We start from the raw sequence: 26,139 nt of genomic DNA on the forward strand, positions 1-26,139 counted from the left end.
CTTAACTTCCCTAATTCTTCTCCAGGAAAATGGAGAGGAGGGTGGTACCTGCTATAAACGGTTGTTAGAACATTTAAGTGAGTTAATTCTTACAGAGTATTTAGAACACTTCCTGGCACACAGTAAATGCTTAATAAGAATTAACTGCCATGGCTGTTGTTGACATAAATATATGAGTGAGCAGGTACCCAAGCTGTAAGAGTGACTGGGCATGCAGTCAGGCTTCAGAGTGAGTGTGTAAGAGTTGAAGAGGGAAAGCAGATAGGCAGGTGTGAGTGGGGGAGCTGCCCTCAGCAGAAGTACTCATTCATCCTTCTGCCCCCGCTGGTCCCCAAAGCCTGAGAGTCTAGGCTGGACCGGCCGGAAAGGAGCCTGTCTGCCTCACTAAGGCTGTGCCGAGAGAGCTCTTCGGAGCCATCGTCGCTGTGGCCCAGCCTCTCCAGGTTGACATAGGCTCCCGTGGCCTCGGTGGTGCCCCGGGTGCGGCACTTGCGGCAGCGCCTATGAAGAGCACCACAGCAGACGAACAGCGTGGGTGGCAGGGCGATGATGGCAGCCACGCTGATCACCACCACGTTGATGAGCCGCTGGGTGCCCTCGGCGTCCACCATCTGGTCGGTGGAGAAGATGAGGCATTGCTCCTTCCGGGGCACCAGGCCCCGCACACAGACACATGCCACGTACTTGGTCTTGGGTGCCAGTCCGTCAATGGTGACACTGGTCTTCCCCGGCGGCACAATCAATCTACGCATGTCATGCTGCCCAAAGACGGTGTAAAGGACACTGAAGGCAGTTGTGTTCCCAGCCTGGGGGGCCTTCCATACCAAGGACACTCTGTGGTAACTGTCCCCCACCACTTTGAGAGACTTCACCATCCGTGCCTCCTGGGGTTCAACCTGCCCTTCCCAGAGCTCTCCTGGGGCACCCATCTGGAAGTGCTGGAGGGCCAGCTTCTCCTTCAGGCTGGGCATAGAGGTCCCAATGGCCAGGACAGCAGGCTCAGGAATATGCGAGACCTGCCGGGCCACCAGCTTGTTGTTGTAAGCAGCAGCTTCCGCCCCTTCCCCTGTCCTTGGCCATAGCGCCCCTGGGATCCCAGTGTGTTCTGTGGATGTCTGGGGTTCTGTGACAATAAGGGAGATAAGAGTCTCAGAGGCTCCCAGGAAGTTCTTGGCCTGGCAGATGTAATCTCCAGAGTCCAGGTTAGACACTGCAGGCAAGTCCAACAGAGTCCAGCTTACACCATCACTGGAGACTTCCTGGTGCACTGGGGGAAGAAGAAGCACATTTGAGAAAAATGAATGGGCCCCTCTGCCCCTAACTTCCTCCCAGAGCCAAGTTCCACAGCCCCTGGGCTACACATGCTGTACTAAATATCCTGTCATCCTGAGAAATTGCTGGCAGGCATTCAACTTTCAAGTTATTCAAAGGCCAGCTCACTGGGTCACTCAAGGCCCAGTTCCTTGCCTTGTAGCTGTATAACCTTGGCTGAGATGAACCAAGATCAGGATTACCTAGGCTCAAATCTGGGTGAGTCCCTAGAACTCCAGGTTGAAGCAGAGCCTAAGAATAAACTGCCTTCTAAATCTGAGATGTTCAAATCTGAGATGCTCTGTGAAGTTTTTGCAGAGGTGATGCAAGTATGTAGGCAAGTACGTTGCAGAGTGGCAGTCAGGGAGTAATCATGAGTCAGAGAGCCATCTGGAAGTGCCCTGCCACCCTGTTCACCTCCATGGCTGCTTCAGTTGGATCATCTTCACCTTTCTGTTTTACATTGTGGAACCTGTTGTACCATTTTGTTTGTAAGTTTAATTCAAACCCACTCTTCTAGAGCAATGCTTACCAATCTAGTTGAGGGAGACATAGAAGAAAGCTGGGGGAGGGTTGCAAGATTTTCTGATTAGCTGCTAAGAAGTCATTTCTCCTTAATCCCCTCTCTGTTCTGTGGATGGCTGTGACTCCCACCATTGGCCCCCATCCTTGCTACCACCATGACAAAGATGAGTCATTTCTGCTTATTCAGCCTAGCCAAAATAGTATACACTGTGAAGTCACCTTGACTATATTGGAATCCCAGCTCCTTCTTATAGGGCTGTGTGATGTAAGCCAAGCATTTAGCTTCTCAGAGCCTGCATGCACTTGTATGAAAAATAAGGATATCAGTTGCTCTTTAAAATTCAACAACATTATGGGCATAATTCACTTAGCACAGTGATAACCCCACATGAGGAGCTCAATAGATAGCAATCCATATCATTATTCCTGGTTTAATATTTCAACTGTAAAACTTACTATAAGTATTTAATACACTAAGTTCTACCAAAAATCCAGCCTTTTATTCCTCCCAATAAAATCCTTAAGTCTCTATAACAGTAGCTGGTAGGATATATAACAGGACATTTCAAGAGCTGTTGTCATCATTAAATCCAATGTCCCCATACTGTTTCTGGGAAGATCTTATCTAACTCCATTGGAGATATGGGGGCCCAACCTAGCTTAGATTACTTTCCCCTGACCCTGCCCACTCCCTGTTTGGATGTTGATCCACTCACCCCAGTTCAGGTGCTCAGCACAAGAATCCCCACAGCTCACATACCTGTGCCATTGAGTGGGTGCCCGTTGGCTCTCCTCCAGCTCATCTCAGGTCCAGGGACCCCAGTGGCTCCACAACGCAGCAATACCGCACTTCCCAAAGGGGACTTGATGCTGGTCACCCCTGGACGGAGCTCTGGGCCCTGGCACTTCCTCAACTCCAGCTGGCTAAAGGCCACTCCAGCCAGATTACGTGGGGTGTCACACCTCAGTTTGGCCTCGATGAAGACCAAGTTTGGGATCCAACCATCCAGGAGATGGACCAGGTCATAGAGTTGGCAGTCACAAACCCAAGGGTTGTCCTGCAGCCCTGTAGCAGTGAGAGAGAAGGCAAGAGGTGAGCCCTAGATACTCAGGTGCCCAGGCCCAGCTCCCTTTCCCTTCAGAGAGGATGAAGCAGGTCCTCAGGTCAGAGTCAACAGAACTGACTTCCAGCTCTTAGCCTTGCTAGCGGTATACCTGTATACCTTGCTAGCTGTATACACCTGTTTTTTCATCTTAAATGATAGCATTATTTCCCTTTAAGGTTGGTATAAACATAAATAAAGATATATCATCAAGCGCTAAGTAGGCCATACAGCACACTGACAAAATTGCCAACTATTGCTGTCATTCTTACACTAATCTTTTCAAGTCACTGGCAAGGAAGAAATGTTTCAATAATTACAGTATCCTCAAATCATTCCTAAAACTACTCACTGACTCCTGACCTTTGATCCTAGTCTTTTCAGTGTGAGTGGCACTTTCAGCATCAACCCAGCAATAAGAATGGCTGCTCTGAACAATGGGTCTCTTTGAGGTAGGCTCAGAAGAAGTAAAACGTGGGGTAAGAAGGCTTAAAATCAAACCCTATGAGATGTCCCCATTCCTCTTTACTCCTTGTTGAACATTTTGAAAGAACTGAAAGCAAGTCTTTGCACCCACTTGGTCAAAAAGGGGTACCATGTGTCTTCAATTCTAAGGCACAATTCCTTTTTATATGCCTGCATTTCTGAAATACAAGATGAAGGCATTTAATATAATATCGTTTTCACTCCCCCAAAGATTGATATTAGATTTGATAGTGAGTTTAATAATCCTAATATATCATACAATTGCATCCCTACAGTTTATATATTTGGAAAGGAACATGTCAAATCAGACCTGATTGCGCGTCCATGACTTTCAGGTACCTATGAGCACTAGCTGAAGATGTCACTTTTTTCTCCCCCTTCCCCCTCTCCCTCCCACAGTGGCTGCTGCCTTGTGTCACTGCTTAAGTGTGTTTTTTGATACACTAGTAATTCAAGGTCCATCACTGTTCTAGCACTCATAATGAGTTAATCTGGTTTTCGCCTGTTACAAAAGGGTCCCAAGGAATTAATATAAAAGACAAAGTTAAACAACAGTGAAACTTTCACCTATCAGATTGGCAAAAGTTTAATATTTTGGCCATTTTAACTGTTAATTCCATGAAGGATTACATTTTCTGTCTCTGTGATTCACTGCTATATCCCCGCATCTAGAATTGGAAAGAACTCAAATATATTTACTAAATGACCATGTGAATGGGTGGTCTCAAGCACTACTGGTGAGGAGTGAGAACAGTACTGGCCACTTCACAAGTTATCAGATTGACTCCAAAATGTTTAATGGGCATACTGCATGACCTAGGAATTCTAATTCTGAGCACCTATCCTCAGAAACAGCTGTACACACATATCAGAATGCACTGCCCAGAACATTCTCAGTGGCATAGTAGGTGTTAACAAAATATGGAAACAATCTAAAGGTCCACTGAATGGGAAATGGCCACATAAACTATAGCAAAATTATATTACAATCCGGGCACGGTGGCACATGCCTATAATCCCAGAAGTTCAAAGCCAACTTCAGCAACAGTGAGGCACTAAGCAACTCAGTGAGACCCTGTCTCTACATAAAATACAAGATAGGGCTGGGGATGTGGCTCAGTGGTTGAGTGTCCCTGAGTTCAATCCCCAGTACCCCTCCTCCAAAAAACCCCTATATTATAGAATATATGCAGTAGCTTTCAAAAATGAATTTATTCCATTTGTAATAATACCAAAAGATCTCCAAGAGAGATTGTTGGATGAAAAAAAAATAGTATTCATTAGTATATATAATAAAAACTGTTATAAAGCACTCACATAACTTTTATTTTGGCATGTTTGTATATATTTGTATGCATATGCAAATGAATTGTAAAAAGGAACTTGCAAATAAACAAATAAACATGATAATAGCAGCTATCTGGGAAAGGCAAAGGAGATCAGAACAAGAAGCTGGGACAAATGGGTCTCTAGCCTTTTCTGTTATGTTTTTAATATTTACATATATTCACATATGAGTTAGATAATCCGAATCAATTTTCCAGTTATGCCATACCTCTTCTCCTGGGAATCAGGCAGGTGTCTTAGACAGAAAAGGGAAGGAATAGAGCATACTGAGGAACTAGCCAGTATATTGTGTCAACCCATTCAACCTAGCCCCTTGCGCTGGGAAACTAAGTCTCAGGAGGCCACAAGCTGGGTATATGAACTGGGAGATTCCATACATCTAGGTTTCCTTATTTATAACAATGGAATTTGAACTGCTGTAGTCTAGCCTGGAGCTTGAGCTCCTAAGCCTGGGACTCTTGTATATCTTAATCCATCTTCACTTGAACGTAGAAGGTAGATACAATTTATATTTTCAGACAGAGAATCCAGATTCACAGAAGTCTGGTATCTTGCCCAAGACCCCCAGGCTCAGCAGGGTGGTGCCATCTCTTACCTAGGACAAGCCTGGCGTGGTGACCAGGAAGAAAGGGCCCAGACTTCAGTTGAGCCCAGGTGAGCAGCAGCTCCTGCGGGAGCCTCATCAGCTGATTGCTAGAGAGGTCCAGGAAGGTCAGATTTCCCAGGAAGCGCGCGGCCTCGGGCGGCAAGACCGAGAGGCGGTTGGCCTGCAAGTCCAGCAGCCGCAGCTGGGGGGCGTCCCTGAGCGCGGCCCAGGGGAAGGCGGCCAGGCGGTTCCCTGGGAGCCGCAGTTCGCGCAGGCGTCGCAGTCCCCTCAGCATGAGGACACTGAGCTCCGCGAGGGCGTTGTAGGGCAACCACAGCTGCTCCAGGCGGCCCAATGCCCTGAAGGCCTCTCCAGGAACTCTGCGTATGGCGGTCCTCTCCACGCGCAGTCTGCAGGTGTCCGGAGGAATAGACGCTGGGGGCAGGGTCATGTCCGGATCACTGCACACCACGGCCCTGGTCACAAAAGTGGGGGATATTTGAGCAAGGGTCCTGTCAATTCAGAGATAACTCCCTTCCCTTAGCCTCCGGATCTGCTTGTTAACACAGGGCACCAATTTCAGGGTCCAAACTAGGTCAGGCTCTGGAGAAGGGATCCTAGAACAAGCAGCCTCACATTTTCCCTTTGAGGTGCTCTTGATTGGAGAGCAGAGCCTTTCATAAGGGTCCCAGGAGAGCCATTTGGTCTTCACTGGCCTGAAAGACTTCCTACTTAACTATGTCCTGTTACAGCCCACAGCACCCACCTTGCACCAAGAAAGAACAGCATTAATAAATCCCGTGATCATTGCATATATATATATATATATATATATATATATATATATATATATATATGTTAAATGTGTTCATCTGTTAAGTTAGACCTCAATTTTTATAACTGTTTTGGCTTTTTGGTGTGGGCTTACATATTTTTTTAAAAAAATATATGCCAACGGTATCAAAAACTGGAAGTGCTTCAGGGGCCATGAGATGATCAAAATTTAGTCTGAGAGCTGGGATGTGGCAGCCCCACCAGTGGATTCACATTTGGGCTCTCTGCTTGCTGGCTGTGTATCCTTAAGTACATCAAATAACACCCCCCCCCTTTCCCCAAAGTAAAGTCTACCTCATAGTGCAGTTATAGTGTTAAGTGAGATAACACACAAATTCAGCATGCTGCCTATCACCCTGTACTCATGATATTGATTACTGTATCTGCATCTGAGCACTGCAGGTAGAGCAGGGCAGTCTTACAACTTTCAATACTCCTGCGCCAACAGTGACTTCCTAGGCCTTCTTAGTTTGAATCTAAAGCTGAAGATAAAGAGAGAACAGGAAGCAATCCCTGACCTCAAGTAACCTACAATGCAGGGATTGTGTTTTATACCATCAATGAGAGTAGCACACTCACATAAGGTAAGATGAAAAGGGAGCGATTCTCAAAAAGACAGTAAAATGTGGAGGCTGGGCATCAGGGACCCAATCCTTGTATAGAGCCAGTTTCATCCCAAGCGCTGCTCTGCAAGCACTATGAGAAAGGTGTCATGTTTTGCTTTGATAAAAGAAGTTATTCTCTTTTAATGATTGCCATCATGCATTGCCCAAATCAGGCCTTCCTAAGTGTCTACCATCTTAACATATGCATGATACTAAAAAAATGGCCCAACTTGGCTTGTTTTCTCTTGTAAATGGCATCACAGAAGGTATTTCCACCCACTCATATTCCTCAAAGAAAAATTGGAACCCCTACTAAGTGATGGGCCGGCCATTCAGAAGAGAATCAAAGTCAAAGTCCCTGTCCTCTGCAGCTTATAGTCTATTTAAGGGAAAGAGAGCATTGAAGGCCATAATATTTTCAGGTAATAATACAGGTTGAGGTGATAGCAAGGAGGAAGGTCTGGATGTAAGTGGGAGGAAAAGGATGGATAGGAAAACATGTCCTGAATGGGGGAGAAAATGGTGAAAGGAGGCCTTAAAGGACCCCAATAAGAGCCCAACACAAGCCAACAGCACAACTTTTGATGGGACAACCTGGGCACAAAAAGCATGAGACACATCTGTCCAGGTACCCAGATGGGGCATCCTAGAAACCCCCATATCTGCAGGGACATATACTTTGCTCACAATTCAAGAGTGTGGGTCAGGGCAGGTTGCCAGGGGAGGGCTCTCTGAGAGACCCTGGTAGAGGTGGGTCTGAAGAAGGCATCTATGGGGCTGAAGGAGCCTTGGTCTAAGTGCCCTCTGTGCCTCTGGGCATTGAGGATCTCTGGGGGCCTCTGCAGCCCTTTATGGCCTCATTCCTCTCATAAGACCTTCCATATAAATGCATGGGCACACATCAATCCTACTACTGTCAGGCAGGTAGAACCAACTGTAAGAGCTCTGGCTTCAGGAGAGCATGACCACTGGTTGACATTAGGACCCCTAGAAATTGCTCTTGTAATTTTAGTTTCCATCCAAAGTCTAACTCTGTTGTCTGTAGTTCTCATCTTATTCATGGCAGAAACCCAGACAAGAAGAGTTCTGGAAATAAAATCAGAAGTCCTAGGTTCTGGGACCAATCCCATCACTGAAGCTCTGGGACTTTGAGGCCTGTGCTCCCTGTGAGTGATAAAGGAGACTTCTTGTCACTCTGATCACACTGTCCTTGGCCATGGGCTATTTCCCAGCCTGCTTAGGTCTAAGTCTTCTTTAGTGAAAGGAAGCTTACCTTCCATGTGAGTTACAGCATCAGACACTTATACAGAAAGTGGAAATTTTCCTATTCCTCAGATCATACAGGATGTCCTTTTTTTGGGGGGGGGTGCCTCTCCATTCTCTGCCACCCCTCAACCCCAGGCAACATGATGCCCATTGCCTGAAAGGATAACTGTAGTAACATTGTTCTCTGATCACCACCAGTGGCTCCCTAGTGCCCATCTAAGACAAGGGGGAAAAGGAGGATGGAATTCCATAAGGTTATAAAGTTGATCACAAAGGCCATAAGCCAGACGCTGAAATCCTTAAGTTAGAAAATGCACAGGTCATTAATGGATAAGCCGAGGAAATTGGAGAGAAGATGGTATAAAGACTGCTGGAGAGAAGACAAAAATGAGCTCAGGGCTGGGGCTGTAGCTCAGCGGTAGAGCACTTGCCTCGCAGGTGCGAGACCCTGGGTTTGATCCTCAGCACCACATAAAAACAAATAAGTAAATAAATAAAGATATTGTGCCCATCTACAACTAAAAAAATTTTTTTAAAAACAAGCTCTAGAGGAAAAGCAAGGGTCCACAAACCAGAGTAGACTTGGGAAGGTGCCATGGAAAGGAGACGGAGAGAATGGGGGTATTCTAAGGGACCAGAGGGAGGATGGGGAAAGTCAAGGAGGAGGCTGATGCAGGCTGAGCAGCTGCCAGAAGCGAGAGATGGAGGGAGCAAGCTTGCAATGGAATGGACACTCACAATACTTCTGACTCTCCATAGAAAGGGGTCAAGCCTGATCTCTTAGGGACTGCCAGAGGAGACCCAAAGTGGGAAGAGCATGAAGAGGCAGGTGGTCCCTTCATGGGTAGAGTGACAAGAAGCACTTGGATGTGACTGGTTATTCCAGGGAGATTAGGCACAAGAATAGAAGAGGCTTGGAAAGATGGGGCTTGGAGATACAGACAGAAAGATGGGATGGGAGGTAGCAGGAGAGGAAAAAAAAGAGGTAAGGAGGAAACTCCCTGGGCCTTTAAAGAGCTCCTTCAGGCTCCACCAGGAGCCTAAAGGAAGGCTCAGGAGGGAGTTTCTGAAACCAGCACACTTGTCCCTACCCCACCCCCACTTGTAAGCATACTGAGTACCTGTGGACAGAGCAAACCCCCTACTTACTGGAAGAAAATACATTGCAGACCACCCCCATAGGACTCCTGGGTTTCAGGGGCCAGGGACATGGGGGTCTCACCTAGTCATGATTTGAAAACCCCGCATCCTGCATACCCATGATTATCCAGGGGCCTCAGGTAGGGATGTGTGGGACTGTCAAGCAAGGGGACAGCTGCTGGTATCCAACCCCTCCCCACCCAGTCTAACTGGTAAAGTTATGAGGGCGAGCCACCATCCCGTACCCCTGGTGCCATACCTGGCCTTGCTGCCATCACCCAGGATGTGGAGGCCACAGGTGCACTGAGAGGGACAAGAGCCCCGGGCCTGGTGGGACCCCCCAAGGGCCAGGATCCAGAGCATGCCCACTGCCACCCACATGACTCCTGGCTCCTCTCTGAGGAGGCCGGCCAGGGGCCAGCCAGCCCAGCAGCTTCCCACTTGCTCATCCTCTCCTCCCAACCCCAGGCCATCGGATAAACACAGACAGTCTGGGGATTAGGGAGGGGGCCCCAGCCAGAGCTCTCAGCAGCTTACTGCTTCCTGAATCGCTCAGACCTGAGGGTGGGGAAGGAGAATCCTTTCTATAGCACCGGCCCTAGGCCCAGACAGGTGGGGGCACAGCAAGGCAAGGCAGGTGAGCAGCTGCCAGAAGCAAGCAACTACGAGGTTGGTCACCTGTAAAGTTCCCTATGCCAACCAGGCTGTGGGTAACACAGACCTCCCTGAGGTACATGAGCTCAGGGAAGATGGACAGAGAACTCTGGCCTCCCTGGAGGTGATGAGGCATTAGAAAGAGCTGGAGCTCAGGGACAAGGCTCTCCAGGTTCAAATCCTAACTCTTCCATTTAAAGGCCATGACTTTGGGTGAGATACATCATCTCTCTTGGTTTCTGTGTTCACAACAGACAAAAGTAAGTCAAGTTAATCCACCCAAATTCAACAATCCAAGTTTCCCAGGTAACAAAAGTTCCTGGGTTACAAAAGTTCTCTCACAAGTAGTAAATATTAAGTTTTTCTGGCACCTGTTCAAGAAGGAGCTGGAAAGACCAATATTTTAGGAAGACCTCAGATGTCTTCCATGGCCTCAGGAACTATGGCAGACTGTTGGGCAAATAGCTGCTTCCCATGAGAGCCCAATGGATGCTCAGAACATTGTCAGCTTAGCTGGGCTCTTCTGGACATAACCACCAATGCCAAAGGCAAGAGATAAGAGGAAAGATCTCTCCCCTCTACTCAAAGCACCATACTCTCAGGAGGGGCCCAGAACAGCATCTCACAGAGTTTTTGGAGAATGCACATTCTATTTTATCTGTTTTCCCTTCCCCTAACTTCATCTTAACAAATCTATTTAAGATGCCAATGGGGACCAAGCCATGGGTGATTCCAAGTAGTAGATACATTGGTGATTCATTCACTCATTCCTCATGTTTGACTCCAAACATGAGGGTTTTTTTGCTCTTTGGTCAGCATGCCCTACCTGGGTCCTCCCCAGACCAAAAGACCAGCCCCGCCTACTGTTTCTTCTCCGTCCTTCCCTTTTTGTGTCTGGGATGCCTTCCTTCCGTCTCTTATTTGGCAGAACTCTATCCATTATCCCCAGCCTCATGCTTCTTTATTTTCTCTCATGAAGTTACTTGAGATCTTGCAGATATAGAAAGAAGAGGGACATAAGGGTTAAATAGCAAGAAGTTTAGACAGAGCAGGGAAGACTCTAGAGGATGTGACCTCGGGCTCAGCCTTGAGGGGTGATAAGGCTCAGACATCAGTGGGGACTCATGAAAGGAAAAGTCTAGGAAATGGACATTCTCAGAACAAGATGAGTTGTGTGGCCAAAGGAAATCAGATGATATCAATGAAAAGTCCCTGAACTACATGAATAGGAGATCTGGCTTTTGTACCAGTTTCATCCTCAAATCACAGCATGACCTCCAGCTGATTATTAACTGCTGTTGGCTTCAGTTCCCTCATCTGAAATGGAAAAGATAATAGTATCTAATTCATGGAGAGTTTTTTTCTTTTTTAAGGAATCATCAGAAGATTCTTTACTATGGTGGCTGACCTCAATAAACATTAGCTGTATTACTATTATCTGAAAATGAGTTAGGTTGCACTAGATCAATGTTTCCTGATGTAAATGTCACCATGAGCTATTACATAACTTGTACTAAGAACCTCATTTGTTAGAAGCCCAATCTCTCAGTGAGCCATGGGGGCACTTACAAGAAGACAGCAGCTCATCATTCCAAACCAGAGACCTGCTAGGTTTTTTTTGTGCTTTTGTAGCTCAAAGACTGTATGACAAGAAATGCAACCCTGAAATCTGCATCTATGATGTGCTCTTTTACTAAGGAATTAGGACAGGCCATGGACAAAAGATGCTTATGTTGCAAAGGAGGAAACTGAGATGACACTATTGGTCCCACTTCAGGGAATGCAACTAGTGGAAGATTCAGAGCCAGAACCCAGGCTCTAGTCCCAAAAGAGGTTCTTTCTATGACAGCAGGTGACTTTCAAACCTCAATCTTTCTACAGGCACGTGATCCTGTGGACATACACGCATGCATGCACACATACAAACACACAGGCACTCAGATTGTCAGCAATGATGAACACAGAAAAGCCTGGCTCCTATCCGATTCTCAGGAACAGCTGCGGCTCCAATCCCTCCTTCCACCCCTCCCTTGATTATGTAACTCCTTTCCAATTCAGCTCTCAGCCACACACCATTTGGATTCCCAGACCTTAATCCTGCCCAGTGGGGCTGAAATGAATGAGACAGGGCCCCATTCTGGCTTCACAAAGGCTGCACTGTCCAGCTGGTGAATGGTTTTCTTTTACTTGGGCCAAGAGGATGAATTAGACGAATTAGACGGGGGAGGCAGAAAGAAGGAGTTCAAGGTCTAGCATAATAACCTGCATGTGCCAGCACGGGGAACGGTCCTTTAAAAGGGAGGGGCATGGCTTTGGGGAGCCAGAAAAAGAGCAAGGATGGCAGAGACTGCAGCCCTGCCCGCAGGCTTCGGGGAACTGGAGGTGCTGGCTGTGGGGACGGTGCTGCTGGTGGAAGGTGAGCCAGGCAGGACCTGGGGTGGAGCAGGGGCCCAGCAGGATCTCAAAACCCAATCACAGCTATGGTGCTGGCAAGAAGAGTTCCCCTAACCTAACTGAGTTATCATGTCATTCTGATTGCTTATTCCTATGTGTCTAGACCTACAAGGTCTCCTGGTGGCTTCCCTGTAGGATGCAGAGCACCAGTGAGGAGTCAAGAGTAAAAAGCCAGGTAGGGATCAAGAAGGGACAGACTTTGCAGCAGTGTCAGGAGTGTATAGCTACCCAGAAATGACCAAGAACCAACCTTCAGACTTTATGTCCCTCCAGGCAGGAGAAAATTTAATCCAGTCCCTGGAAATCCTGCTAAGAATCCCATGAAAGATTAGCCTCCAAGAAGACTCTGGAGACAGATAGCTCTGCCACCTGCTGCCTATGTGACTGATACCAAGTCACTTCAGCTCTCTGACTCTCAGTGACTTGACATTCCAAATGGGTGGTTGTGAAGGTTAAATGGGATCACAAGTATGAAATGTTTGTCTAGACAGAAACCCAGGGAAGGCACGAGGGAGTTCATTAACTTCTGTCCCCTCCTGCCCACCATTCCTTCTACCAAGTCTCCTCCCACAGCCCTAGGTATGTCCCACATAGGGACCACCTGGGTCCTTCAGAAGCCTACCTTCACTCAGAATCTTTAAAATACTCGTGGGGCCAGAGCTAGAGATTGGGTTCACACTAGAACTAGGCTGACAGGGTATACAGTCCATGTTCAAAGCACATCCAGAGAGGTAAGCAGCACATTTGCTCACCCAGTGAGAAACGACAGTGGAGAGGAAGTGACATAAAACTGGTCCTAGAGGCTCTGAACACTGTTGTCTGGTGGCCCCATTTCATTTCCCCTTTTTCTAGGAATGTTACATTCTAGACTTCCTCTATGACCTCAAACATGCTGGGAAACTTTACCCTTTATGTCTTTGCATGTGCTGTTCCCTCATTCTGGAATGTTCTTTCATGCACCATCCTTTGGGTAAATGCTCCCACAGTTTTCAAGTCAGGATCTTTCTCGTTCCTCAATGTTGACAGGGGAAGAAGGTGAGGTTTAGAAATTTCAAGGGACGGCAAGTAAGTAACCTAGATGCCATTCAAGGCCAGGTCTCTCTGCTCTCAGAAAACACCTCAAGTTCACCTCACTGACTAATGTTCTGGGTGCAGCTCCCGGCTCTAACGTCGGTTCCTCCTCTCCAAGATTCTCCTTGATGTTGCTCCACCGACCTTGGGGGAGGCATTTTGGAATCCGAAAGACTCCAACTGGAGTCCTAGCTAACTGTGTACTTAGGGCATGATAGCTAGCATCTCTGAGGCTATTTCTTAACCGTAAATGGATAGGAGAGTACGCAAGGGAAGTCTGAATGACATGCTTATCAGGGTGCCTGGCACCTCCTAGGTGCTCAGTGCTTGTCGGAGGTTGTGAAGGTTCTAGCAGGAACCATGCTGTACTGGGCCATCTTCTTTGTCTGTCTTCCCATGGGGCTGTGTTGGCAGAGGGGAGGGCGTGAGACTTAATGGCTTTCAGTGTTTGAGGGACAGTCTGCCTCAGGAGCATTTGATGAACTGCACCGAGAGAACTGCTGAGCATGAAGGGAGAAAGTTGCTGAAGGTCCATCCACCTCTGGACCCTGGTTCTGACCCAAGGTGGGCCTCTCTAGCCCAGATGCCAGCCCCTGCCCTTCCTTTCAGCTCTCTCTGGTCTCAGCCTCAATGGCCTGACCATCTTCTCTTTCTGCAAGACCCCGGAGCTGCGGACTCCCAACCACCTGCTGCTGCTGAGTTTGGCCGTGGCGGACAGTGGAATCAGCCTGAATGCCCTCATTGCAGCCATATCCAGCCTCCTCCGGTACCAGGCCCCTCTGCACTCCACTGGCTCTGGGGCCGTGCTTGGGGCCTGACTTAGGGGTACTGGGTAGCCAGACCAGAACCTTTTTTTTTCTTACCTATAAAAAACTAACCCAAGGGCAGAGGGTGGGCAGGGTGAACTGGGCTAAATCCAAATTCCAGATTATCCCTGCAGAGCCACAGCTGATTTCTGGAACACAGGGGTTATTCAAACTCAACCAAAGGGATAACAGACTCTCAGGATTAAGAGCACGAGCCCTGTAGCCAGGTAGCCTAGGTTTGAATCCTGGTTCTATCATTTCCTTTTCTGGGCTATTTCTGTAAATTGTATATTATTCCCTAATTCATATGGGTGGTTAGAAGTGTTGACTTTAATTATTTTCAACCAACTTTAAACAATGCTTGCCACCTAGGAAGCCCTAAATAATTGTTTGTGAAAGCAAACAGGATTTTGACTAGTGTCCAATACATCCACATGGGCAAACCTGGGTCCCGCATAATTTCAAAAGATGTGTTTGTAAGATTGTTTTCTTAAGCAAAGGGAACATTCTGTCAGGTTTGGGGCACTATGAAGGGAGGCTGAACCCACCCGGGTATGAATACTCAGGATTGACCAGTCTGTGGGGTCTGAATTGGTAACGATCTCTCCTCCCACAAAGCACTGATGTTTCTTCCTTTGCTTATCCATGGGGCAGAGGATAGGGAGGCCCGAGATCTAAGCTCTGGCTTTGCCTTCACTGTGGATCGTGGCTCAGTATCTTTTCCTCCCATGCCTCAGTTCCCCGCTTATAGAAAAAAGTGGCTTGAGTTCTCCTATGGTGGAGGCGTGTGATCACACAGAAAGATCCTTTGGTCTAATCGCGGTGCAGGAAAAGCCACAGTTTGCATAGAGCTCCACCTCTTCCACCGGGATTCTTAAGCTCAAAGACCCCAGTACCTTCCCAGAATAAACAAAGATAATAAGGCCCTCTTTGGAGGAGTAGGACTAACATTCAGGAATCTTCCAAGCCGGGCAGGCATGGGGGTAGGAGAGATGGAGGGGTGGAGTAACTTGTGTCGTGTGTCTCCCACAGGCGCTGGCCCTATGGCTCCGATGGCTGCCAGGCTCACGGCTTCCAGGGCTTTGTGACAGCGTTGTCCAGCATCTGCGGCAGCGCAGCCATCGCCTGGGGGCGCTACCACCACTACTGCACCCGTATGTCAACGGACTATCTGCAGTGCGGGAGGATAAGAGGCAGGGAGGGGTGAATAGAACTAAATTCGCCCAGGAACTTAGTGATGTGTTTCCCAGCGCAGGGAGTGTGGGTGGGTGGAGGTGTACCGTGCATAAGATGTGAACAAGCATTTCAGCGAAGGAGGGAGGGTGAGAGAGTGTGCAACAGACCTGTTTTGAGGCATGAGTTGGAAAGATTGCCTCTGCCTTTGCTGCAGCCTAAGGCAAGTCAGGGATCCTCTCTGAGCCTTAGTCTTCTCCTCTACAAGATAATTTTAATAACTAATCTCACAGTTTTATTTTGAAAATCAGATGAGATCATGGATACACAAAACGTCCTTGCAGTTGGGCAGTGTTAGAGGTAGAAGGAGATGAAGAGAGAGAAGCAGTGCATGAGTGTGCACCTGTGTATGGATGTGTGTGTGTGTGTGTGTGTGTGTGTGTGTGTGTAGCTCGGCATGTGACCTAGAAACTCACTCTTACACAGGGCCTCTGCCATGCCAAAGTTTCATGAAGACTAGTTGCAGTTCTATATTTCCCAAGTTGCATTGTCAAATGCCATCACCATAATTAGCCATCACAGTGTGCTACCTGTTCACCTGTTCTGATTTTATCTGATTTTTTTCAAACAAACATTTCACCTAACTCTTAATTGATTTACTTCTTTCTTTCTTCCTTCCTTCCTTTCTTCCTTCCTCCCTTTCTTTCTTTCTCACAAAGGATTGACCCAGGGACACTTTAACACCTAGCTCTTTTAATTTTTTTTTTTTGATGGACAGGGTCTCACTAAATTGCCCAAGCTGGCCTCCCACTTGTAGTCCTCCTTCCTCTACCTCCTGAGTAGCTGGGATTACAAATGTGCACCAACAAACCCTACTCTTAAACCTTTAAAAAACCACTTAGTCTTTTCTAAACAATATCTGTGAAATCACAAGTTTAATGTTCTTATAGTTTTAACAAACATTAGAATAAAAAGCTTTCACTGCCAGAGGTATAAAAACGTGCTTTGAGAAGCTGTGCATCAGCTAACCTTCCAGCTTGCAGCCTAAGAAACAGAGGCACAGAGAAGTTAAGCAGCTTGCTAAGTGTCACACAATAGTAGACAAGAGCTAGAATTGACTGTGGACCAGATGCATCCATAGGAACCTGCTTTCTTTGTTAGCCTAGCTCCAAGTCCTGAGCTATGGATCTGCCCAGAATGGAGGCCCCTGTGGGGTCCACAGCCAGTACAGCCTTGGTCCCTGAGCATGGCCCCTTTGGAATTTTCAGATCTTCCCCTTGTGGCAGACACACACCTGGCAGCAATATCACTGACCCTCGTGGGTGTCCCCTATCACATGTCTCTCTCCAGATCAAAACACTGCCTTTGTCCTTATGGTTTTCCATGGCAGTAAGTTAACCTCTCCTGCCTGCATGGCCATGAGGCACCTCTCCCACTACTTACACCCCAGCACTTTCCCCAAAAGTCCCTTGAACCATTCCTTACCCTCACCCCACCCTTCTCTCAGGCACACACATACACACTTCCTTCTCAGACTGGAACAGGCTTCTCTGCCTCATTCCTATACCAGACCTCAATTCAGAGCCCTTTCTGACATGGAGGGTTTGATACAGCAGGGTGAAGATGGGAGTGGAGGAGGGAGGAGGTCTGAAACTCACCTGCACCATGTCATGGAGCCTCTGTTTCTGATGCTGAAGATCTTGTTGCCACACGTGGGTCAAGATGGACATTGACGATTGTGCCCCCACTTGGGGTGGAGGGCGTCTTCGTCAGCCTGGGCTGCTACAACAAAACTTACCAGAATGGGTGGCTCTAATAACAGAGATTTATTTCTCAGAGTTCTGGAGCCTGGAAGTTCGAGATCGGGGTGCCAGCATGGCCAGGCTCTGGCAAGGTCCCCCTTCTGGGTTTGTAGAGAGTCGCCTTCTTGCTACATAGTCACAGGGAGAAAAGCAAGATCATCTCCCTCATGTCCCTTCTTCTTTTTTTTTTTTTTTTTGTAGATTTAATATTTTTTATTGGTTATTCAGAATACAACAGTTACTATTATGGTATTATGTAAAAATGTGGATGTGTAACCGATGTGATTCTGCAATCATGTCCCTTCTTATAAGAACACCAATCTTTCCATTGGGACTCCACCCTCATGACTCATTACTTCCCAAAGGCCCTCCCTACCTTCAGTGCCATCACACCGGGAACTAGGGCTTCAGCACATGAAGTGGGAGTGGGGGAGACAAACATTCAGTCCATAGCCAGGGAGTACATCCAAGCCAACTCCATCTGGGGCCATATCTGTAAAAGCAACGTGTTGGCTGTGGGAGGTTTCAGATAGGCTCTTCTCCCCTACCAAACCCCATCTGGATTCTTGTCTACAAAGAAGCATGACCAATAAACCCCCAACAGAGGAGGGGCTCAGGAAAGGCAGTCTGAGCCAGGTCCAGGGAAAGGAATGGAGCCTATGTGGAGGGAACAGCAGGCTGTCTGTTCAGTGGGGCTGGACCAGAGCCACAGATGCTGTTGGGACCTGGCCTCTGCTAATGGCCCTGAGATGGAACCCCAGGCTCTGAGTCAAAAGTTCTCAGAGAGTTTCCTAGAAGCAGAGACCATCTGGTTCTGAGCAAGAGCTGAGGACGGTGGAGAATCCAGACTTCCACGTCTCCCGTCCACTGCTCCCACCTGAACCACTGCCCATGGTTCATTCCTAACCTTGGCTCTGAGAAACACCTCTGTTCCTTCCCTACTCCCTGCTTCTCTCTGTTCTCTGAAGAAGATGGTACCAATTGTCTACGGGGAGACCTTCACCATCCAATGTCTCTCTTGTTCTTCTTAAGGATCCTCAGAGGAATTATCATTCCCATTGTGGAGGAGAAAACTGAGGTTCAGAGAAGCCTTTTTTGAGGGGGAGGTACTGGGGATTGAACTCAGGGGCACTCGACCACTGAGCCACATCCCCAGCCCTATTTTGTATTTTATTTAGACATGGGGTCTCACTGAGTTGCTAGAACCTTGCTTTTGCTGAGGCTGGTTTTGAACTCACGATCCACTGGGATTACAGGTGTGCACCACCGAGTCCAGCAAAATTTATTTTCTTTTTTATGATACTGGGAATTGAACCCTGGGTCTTGTGCATGTGGGGAAAAGAAAACTGAGCTATATCCCCAGTCCCACCCTCAACTTGCCGGAGGCACCAGCTATTTAGAATCAGAACTGAGAGTTAGCAAGGTTCTGTGTGACCACGAAGTCCATTGTTTTTCTCTTGGTCAAGACGTCTCCTCCTCACGACCCCTCTTCCTCCTGTCTCACACAGGCAGCCAGCTGGCATGGAACACGGCCATCCCCCTGGTGCTCTTTGTGTGGCTGTCTTCTACCTTCTGGGCAGCACTCCCCCTCCTGGGATGGGGCCACTATGACTATGAGCCCCTGGGAACATGCTGCACCCTGGACTACTCCAGAGGGGACAGGTGAGGCAGGAGGAGCAGCTTCCAGGCTTCCTTCCATGGGAATGTTGGCTTTGAGTTCCTGTGACAAGGTTGTCCCAGCTGAAAAATCCAAATTGGGAAATGCCAATATTTATCAGAAAAATCTCAACTCTGTAGTCATGATGTCCGCTTATACAGGCTGACATTGGGACTGAGGGAAGCCCATCCTGAAGACTGACCAAGGGATGGGAATGTTATACAAACTGGGGCCCAGAGTGGAGCCCGAGAGGGGGCATCATACAGTGCATCATCGGCTTCTATCCATCAGAACAGTGGTGAAGCCCTGCCACCCCTTGGCCATTTTCAGCACAGTTTTCCTGGCTCAGACTTCATAGATTTCTAGAGGGATCCATGACCTTACTTCAGTAGATCCAAAGAATGTTGAGGTTTTTGTAGTGGGAAGGACCCCCCTACATGGAGATCAATTCTAGGAATTCCCTGAGTGTTCTGTGAGCTAGGGGAGAGAGAGAGAGAGAGAGAGAGGGGGGGGGGAGGGAGGAGAGAGAGAGAGAGAGAGAAACTGAATGCTCCCCACCATCATGGACCAGAGCCACAGATGCTGTTTTCTAGTACTGTCCCATCCATGTGGCTACCTTTAGAGGCTACCTCGGGGAGTTGGTCACACGGCTCCACTCTCCCTTTTTGTTACCACCAAAGCTGTGTTGAATTCCCTGCTTTCCAAGAGATGTTTTACACACAAAGTGTCTGCACCTGATGACAGCCTTCCCAGGTGAAATCTACCTGAGGAGCTGAGTGCCAAACCTGTAGGGTATTCTTCAGCTGGGGTCCACTGCTTCTGGCAGCCCTTCCTCCCACCCCTCCTTAGTGGCCATCTCCAAAGTGTTCCTGGGATGGTCTTCCCTTCATGAAATGAAAAATGAGTGAGTCCCACCTGTTCCTGGTCATCCCTTCCACCTCCCTCTGACCACTACCTGAGACCCCAGGCTTCTCTGATCTCCTCAGTGACACAGTGTCCAGTCTCTTTGTCATTCACGGGCTCCTTTCAAATCCCTATACCTAGAACACCCCTTGAATGTTCCTTCCTCGTGGTCCACTGGCATCTCCCAAGCTAAAGTGTCCCATTCTTCATGCTTGGGGAATAGCCAGGTGAGTGGGGCTGAGCAGTTGAACTTGAAGGAGGCTTCTTCCTCATCTCAGCTCCCTGGTTTCTGAGGAGAGTTCAGCTGGGACCAGCAGTGATGGCACCTGAGCATTTATCTGATGGGAGCGGTTCCCCACCTCTGACTCTCTGGTCCAGAGGTGGCTAACCATTCCTGGTGGCTGACTTCCATTCCTCCACCCTTCCACCTGTAGAAACTTCATCAGTTTCCTCTTCACCATGGCCTTTTTCAATTTTTTCGTGCCTCTCTTCATCACCCTCACATCTTACCGGCTCATGGAGCAGAAATTGGCAAGGAGTGGCCATCTCCAGGTAAGGACCCAGCCCAGAAATCCCTCAGTTCTTTTCAGGGATACTCAGGGATATGCATGACATGGTGGTTGTTTCCAGGGTTTCCTGTGTTTGCAATGATCAGGAGAAAATTCAGTTTGTATAACAATAAACTGTTAAGGCCCCAAACCACCCTCCCCTTGCCAAGGCCTGGGGAGCAAAGACCAGAATGGCTCGTATTTACTCAGACCCTCTTCCACTGAAAGCCCAGCTCTCCCTGCAGGATGCCATCCATGCTGTTACATTCAATTCTTCCAGAGGATTTGAGGCTTAGCACAAAATTGCAGACTCTTTAAATGTTACTTTTAAATTGCTTTGAGATGTTTAATTTAATCACAGTCACAGGCTGTTACCCACAACATAAAGTCACACCTGCAAGTACATTTGTCCAAGAAAAATGATGCTTCAATATAAACCCTTCTGGCCATTTCTGAATGCCTGCATTAATGTTCATTTTTCGTAGTTTGTTACCTGGACAATTTAGCAAATGAGTCATAACAAGCAGCCAAGGTTTTTTAAAAAAGTATTAGCACTATTTTATATGCATTGTCAGCTCATCTTTGTGATCACTCTCTGAGAAAGGAAGGCTTTATTCTCCCTGTGTCACCGACTGGATTGAGGTTAGAGGCAGAGGGAGGTTAGCTAAGCAACTCACCCAAAGCCACACACCTAGAAAGAGCAGAGATAGATCCAGACCCAGGTTTTAGGCTCTGCCACCCAATTGCTCAATTATAGTCTTAAAAGAAATACTCGATTTTATTAAGACACTTAATCTGCTACTTCATTATTTTTCCTGTGAATTAGAAAGGGATTCTAAAAATTGATTTTAGCTGGACATTCACATACCTCTGAGCTCACAGGAGGAGGATGGGGGTTGCACTGGGACCAGAATCCAAATCCCTGGCTCGCAGCTCACTTCTGGACTGGTGTCCTCTCCCTCCCAGGCTGTACTCCATTCTGCTCTCCCCAACCTGTCTGAATATGCAAAGTCACCAAATTTCTTGAAGTTTTTATCAGCCAAGAGATAAGACTATCATTGTGACTTTGTCATTTTCCCCACTGACTTTAAATTCCCAGCTCTGGTAGCATCAGCTATAGTCGCCATGCATGAGCCCAGGGACCTCAGCCTAAGCTAAGTGGTTCCTGTAGATGACATGGTCTCCCACGGAAGTTCCAATTTCTCCTTCAGCCTCAACTTCTCCCCAGAAGAATCCATCAGTCCTAATCACCCGTCCTCCCCACCCCCTGCAGAATGAGGGACAATTCAAGAGATAAAGAAATGTCTCCTGGTCAACATATTTTCAAAATCTAACATTGAAGAAAATGTGTCCTCTTCCAATTTAAATTGTCTTCTCTGTTAAAAACACACGTCAATGAGAAAACAGGCAGCGATATTTTGCATCAAATTTTTAGCATCTGAATATATGCCAGGTAGCAATGACAGGGCAAATACATCCTGAAATTTGATCTTGATTTGTGCGCCCCCTTGTGGCCATAGGTGGTATCATATTATAATCCCTTTGTGGCCACCAGGTGGTCCTTAAACATCACCCACTTTCCAGACCAGCCCTGTTCTCTGGTTGTTTCTCATACTGTGAAATCTTTGATACAGACAGGTCAGTACTACCAAGTGGCTACAGCTGCTGATGGCAAGCTGGTTCTGGTCTTAAAGTTTGAAGGCAGCTCAGCCTGGGACCCTTATGCACATAGTCCTAAGAGTCCAGGATTCCTCCCACCACAGTGCTGTGAATTGAACCAAGGGCTTCAGGCATGCTAGGCAAGCAATATACTACTGAGCTACATCCACAGTCCCAGGATTCCTCTTAAAGAGCAGAGACCTAGAAGGAAACTTATTATCTTTCCCTGACCCCCAGTGCCTGCCTCTAGGCAAGTGAAGTATTATTAGCACATTTTACAGACAAGGCAACTGAGGTTAAGTAAGCTTAAACAACAGGCTTAGGGTCACCCAGCCTTAAATGGCAGAGAGGCCCATCAGGTCCCAAGTTCCTCTTCAGGCTTAGCTTCTTCCTGAAACCTGGTCCAGGCTGCTCAGAGCCCCTGAGTACAGACCTGGTCTCCCTGCCTACCCAGAGTTGTGGCCACCCTAAGTGAAATGACACCTCCTGTGACAATTTTTCCCAGGTGAACACCACTCTGCCAGTCAGGCTGCTGCTGCTCGGCTGGGGCCCCTATGCCCTCCTGTATATATTTGCAGCCATCATGGATGTGAGCTCCCTCTCCCCCAAACTTCGAATGGTAAGGTCACTTCCAAGACCCAAAGCTAGAACCCACTCCATTGTTTTTTTTGTTTCTTTGTGTCACCCATATCTCCTATTGGCTTTCTGGTCTCTGTATCAGTCTCTCTCTTTGCCACTTCCTTTGAGTGTTTGTAATGCACATCTCCTGGGCCACAGGAGACTGAGATGATAGGGACAGATAGTCAGAAGGTGACACTCAGGTTTTGAGTGGAAGTGTATTCCTATGGGGTTCTATGAATCATGCATCATCTGCCAGCTAGTCAGGGAGAGCTCCAAGACTGCAGAATCAAACCAAAGACAAATGATTAGCAGTTGCGGGGGGACGGGGGGCGGGGGGGGGGGACTAGAGCATCTAAGTTGGACCAGGGGGAGAAGCAGAGGCTTCAAAGCATCTTTCCTGGATTTTTCTGTGACAACAGGTGCCTGCCCTCATTGCCAAAATGATGCCCACAATCAATGCCATCAACTATGCCCTGCGTGGCGAGATGTTCTCCGGGGGAATATGGCAGTGCCTGTCACCACAGAGGAGCAAGCAAGACAGAGCCCAGTGAATCTCTCGAGGGACTGCTGAGACCCAGGCCCATTCCTGACACCCTGGACCGAGACCCTGCCAAAAGCCTGTCCCAGAATCCTGTCCATCAGCCTCAGAAGCCAAGCCCCAGACACTCATCTACCAACCCCAATGGCCCCATTGAGCCTGACCCTAGGTTGAACACCGGGATACAGAGACCCCAAGCTGCATGGAAAGATGGTCATCATATCCCCCACACCAAGGCTAAGAGACCTTGAGAAAGTCACTCTCTGTCCCATGAGTTACCTGATCCCTAGCATAAAGATATAAATATGGCCGTGCAGGGTTGTATGAAGCTTGAACAACATAACATGTATTCACCTCGCTCATAGAAAATGCCCATTAAAACACAGCTATTGGTATAAGCTTTGACCAGGCCCTTTGGGACTCTGAGTCTTACATGAAAAGGAGAAAACCCCTGAGGTTTGCTTATGGGAGCTGGACTCAGGCTTCCAGCATTTCAACACCACTTCTTAAATCCTGATGTGCCACCAGTGACTTACCCTGTCCCTGCATCTGTGTCTCAGCTGGTGAAATGAGATGACAGTAATGGTGACCTGTCTGCACAGATAGAGCCAGAAAATTATCTGCATGTCAAGTACTCCCTGGGAGTTAGCCACCAGCACACATCAGTCAGAGCCAGCTCCCGGATCTATGGGGCTTGGCCTGCATACTACTTAAAAATGGGGATTAGTTGCCAATATTTTAAAATCTGAATAATTTATGTAAAGCTCCAGATGTCAGAAGATGAGGCCTCACGAGTTTGCCTTCCTCCATAATGACAGGGTTCAGAGCTCAGGGTGGTTCTTCCCTTTGCCCAGTACACAGACTCTCCAGTTAGTGGCAGCTCATGCGTTGTCTGTAGAGCGCAGGTGTCTGTGGGTTGTGACACTAATACAGGGGTCCCCATTTATCTCTGGATGTATGCTCTGGATGCATCTCCCACAGAGTTAGCACTTCAGGGGAAAGGTGTGGCAAGAGCCCAGTCCTGGGTGGACCCATTGCTCTAGAGGAAGATGGTGATGATTAGCAGGGCGATGAAGGGCCATATGAGGAGCCTAAGGGTGGAAGGGCAGGTGGTCCAGGCCCCATGGAAGCAAGAAGAAAGCCCCATCCCATCAAAAGGAGAGGACAAATAGATAAGTGTCCAGGGATGGGATGGGAGTGGTCATGTGAACAGCATTCGGGGTCCCTGTGGACCAAGATCGCCTCTCAGCTTTGCACATTCAGCAAATTAAACCACATATCCATAACGGAAAGGAAGTTTTCACAAAACAGGGGATCATCCTTTTATTTTGCAAAAACAGGTGGGGAGGGGAGAAGTGGCAGCCTCTCCAAAGCACTGATTCTTCCACCATGCCCTGTTCCAGGTGCTATGGAGACAAAATGTCCCTAGCACACTCCAGGATCCCCAAAGCATTTTTGTCCTAGGCTCTGGAATGATGGCAGGAAAGGAAACTCCCAGTATCTAAACCAGAGTTGAACTTACACTGGCTGAACAGATTCCCAGGAAAGTGATGGGGTCCAGGGCCTGAGATGTTGACCCACCTCCCACAGCCCATCAGTCTTTGTTGGGGACCTGCCATTCATTCCACCTCTGGAGACACTAACCTCCACAGTATGGATGAGAGAAGACGGTGAGATGACCCTTTCCAGAGAAGGAGTGTAGACAAGAGGATGCTGAAGACACAGCTAAAGTAGACAGTGTCAGCGTTTTTCAAAGGCCAGGCCTGGGTCCCCAAGAGAAGGGAAGAGAGCCAAACAGGTCAAAATCCTCACCTGTGCTCAGAGAAGAAGTGGGGAGGAAGGCAGGTTGGCCAGGCTGAAGCCAGGGACACTTTCAACTCAAGCCATGCCCCCCTGGGGGCTTGCTGGAAGAGGAAGGGTGGGCTGAGGCCTCTCTGTACCCTGGCCTGGGTTGGAGGAGATGGGAAGGGCTTAGCAGCAGCCCATGGAGATGACCAAAGCCCTACTGAAGCTTTTTACTTTCAAAGCCCTGAGTCTGCCCACAACTCCAAACCTCGGGCATGAAATGACTTTAGGGAAGCTTGATACCTCTAGAGCTGGTCCCAAAGCATTTTGGGGGATCTTGAGTTCTCCGTGGACCAGGCACTGCATGTAGGGCCTCTCCTGTGCCCTCCTTCCTGCCACCTCTAGCACCCCACCCTGCTGTGCCTGCAGAACTCAGCTCCCTCTGAGGCAAGTGGGACAAAGGAAGTGGCTGAGTCCCACCGGATGTCCACCTCCCTGCAGGCCCTTGGCACAGATGCTGAGCTTGGACAGAATCAAAGCCTCCTGCCCATGGCTGGCACTTGGCCAGGACCTGATAGATATTAGGCCACAGCCTCCAAAGACCTAGAACCTCCTCAGGCCCACTGTATTCTACCAACCCCCAGGGCAGATTCACAGCCCTCAGACTCTGTTATTGTTTTTTTTTTTTTTTTTTTTTTTTAATGAACATAAATCACTTCAACAATCAGAAAAGCATACAGAAAAAAAATGCATTACTCCCTCTGTGGAGTGTTTCCTGGCCACTTGCCTGCATCTGATTTGAAGAAAGCCCACCACCATTTCCTTTGCTTTCTTGTCTCCCTCTCAGGCTCCTGTGAAGCAATTAAGGATCCTTTCTTGGGAACCCCTAAGTCTCTTTCCTCCTTTCACTCATGTGTCTCCTTAATGCCACCTGCTATCAGGGTGTCCTGTCCCTATACACAGACACATTGGGTTTGGAGGGAGCATACCAGCATGGTCCCCCCAACACACACTATCAGCCACTGGCACCACTGTGTTTGCCCCAAGTCCCTGCACCCCAGGAGAGCTGCGGCCACATCATGGAAAGGAGAACAAGGAAGAGGACAGAGACCTGAGCCCCGAGAAGTCAGGAAGGATGAAAGCAACAGAGGCTGTGCTGGAGCCTCATCATCAGAACCTGAGGGCTCCGGGCATCATCACAGAGCCCTGAGGAGCCGTTCCAGACTCGCCCCCTGAGGCCTCACCACACTCCAGGCCCATTGGCT

General features: G+C 48.2%; 2 protein-coding genes across 2 annotated transcripts; one reads left to right on the forward strand and one right to left on the reverse strand.

The window, feature by feature from the left end:
- Positions 1 to 290: 290 nt before the first annotated feature.
- LRIT1 (leucine rich repeat, Ig-like and transmembrane domains 1) lies at positions 291 to 9,584 on the reverse strand (the record flags this gene model as incomplete). Its single annotated transcript, XM_081268637.1, has 4 exons — positions 291 to 1,267; positions 2,597 to 2,902; positions 5,368 to 5,834; positions 9,463 to 9,584. 4 exons carry the CDS (start codon positions 9,582 to 9,584, stop codon positions 291 to 293), a joined length of 1,872 nt encoding a protein of 623 aa, XP_081124763.1.
- Positions 9,585 to 12,194: 2,610 nt separating this feature from the next.
- On the forward strand, positions 12,195 to 23,234 carry RGR (retinal G protein coupled receptor; the record flags this gene model as incomplete). The annotated part of the gene is made up of 7 exons (XM_081268648.1): positions 12,195 to 12,273; positions 13,992 to 14,148; positions 15,221 to 15,342; positions 18,672 to 18,825; positions 20,158 to 20,275; positions 22,436 to 22,549; positions 22,971 to 23,234. The coding sequence occupies 7 exons, from the start codon at positions 12,195 to 12,197 to the stop codon at positions 23,100 to 23,102; spliced, it is 876 nt and encodes a 291-aa protein (XP_081124774.1). The 3' UTR covers positions 23,103 to 23,234.
- Positions 23,235 to 26,139: the final 2,905 nt, after the last annotated feature.

The sequence above is a fragment of the Spermophilus citellus genome (assembly GCF_964194105.1).
Source record: "Spermophilus citellus genome assembly, chromosome: 15".
Taxonomy (NCBI): Eukaryota; Metazoa; Chordata; class Mammalia; order Rodentia; family Sciuridae; genus Spermophilus; species Spermophilus citellus.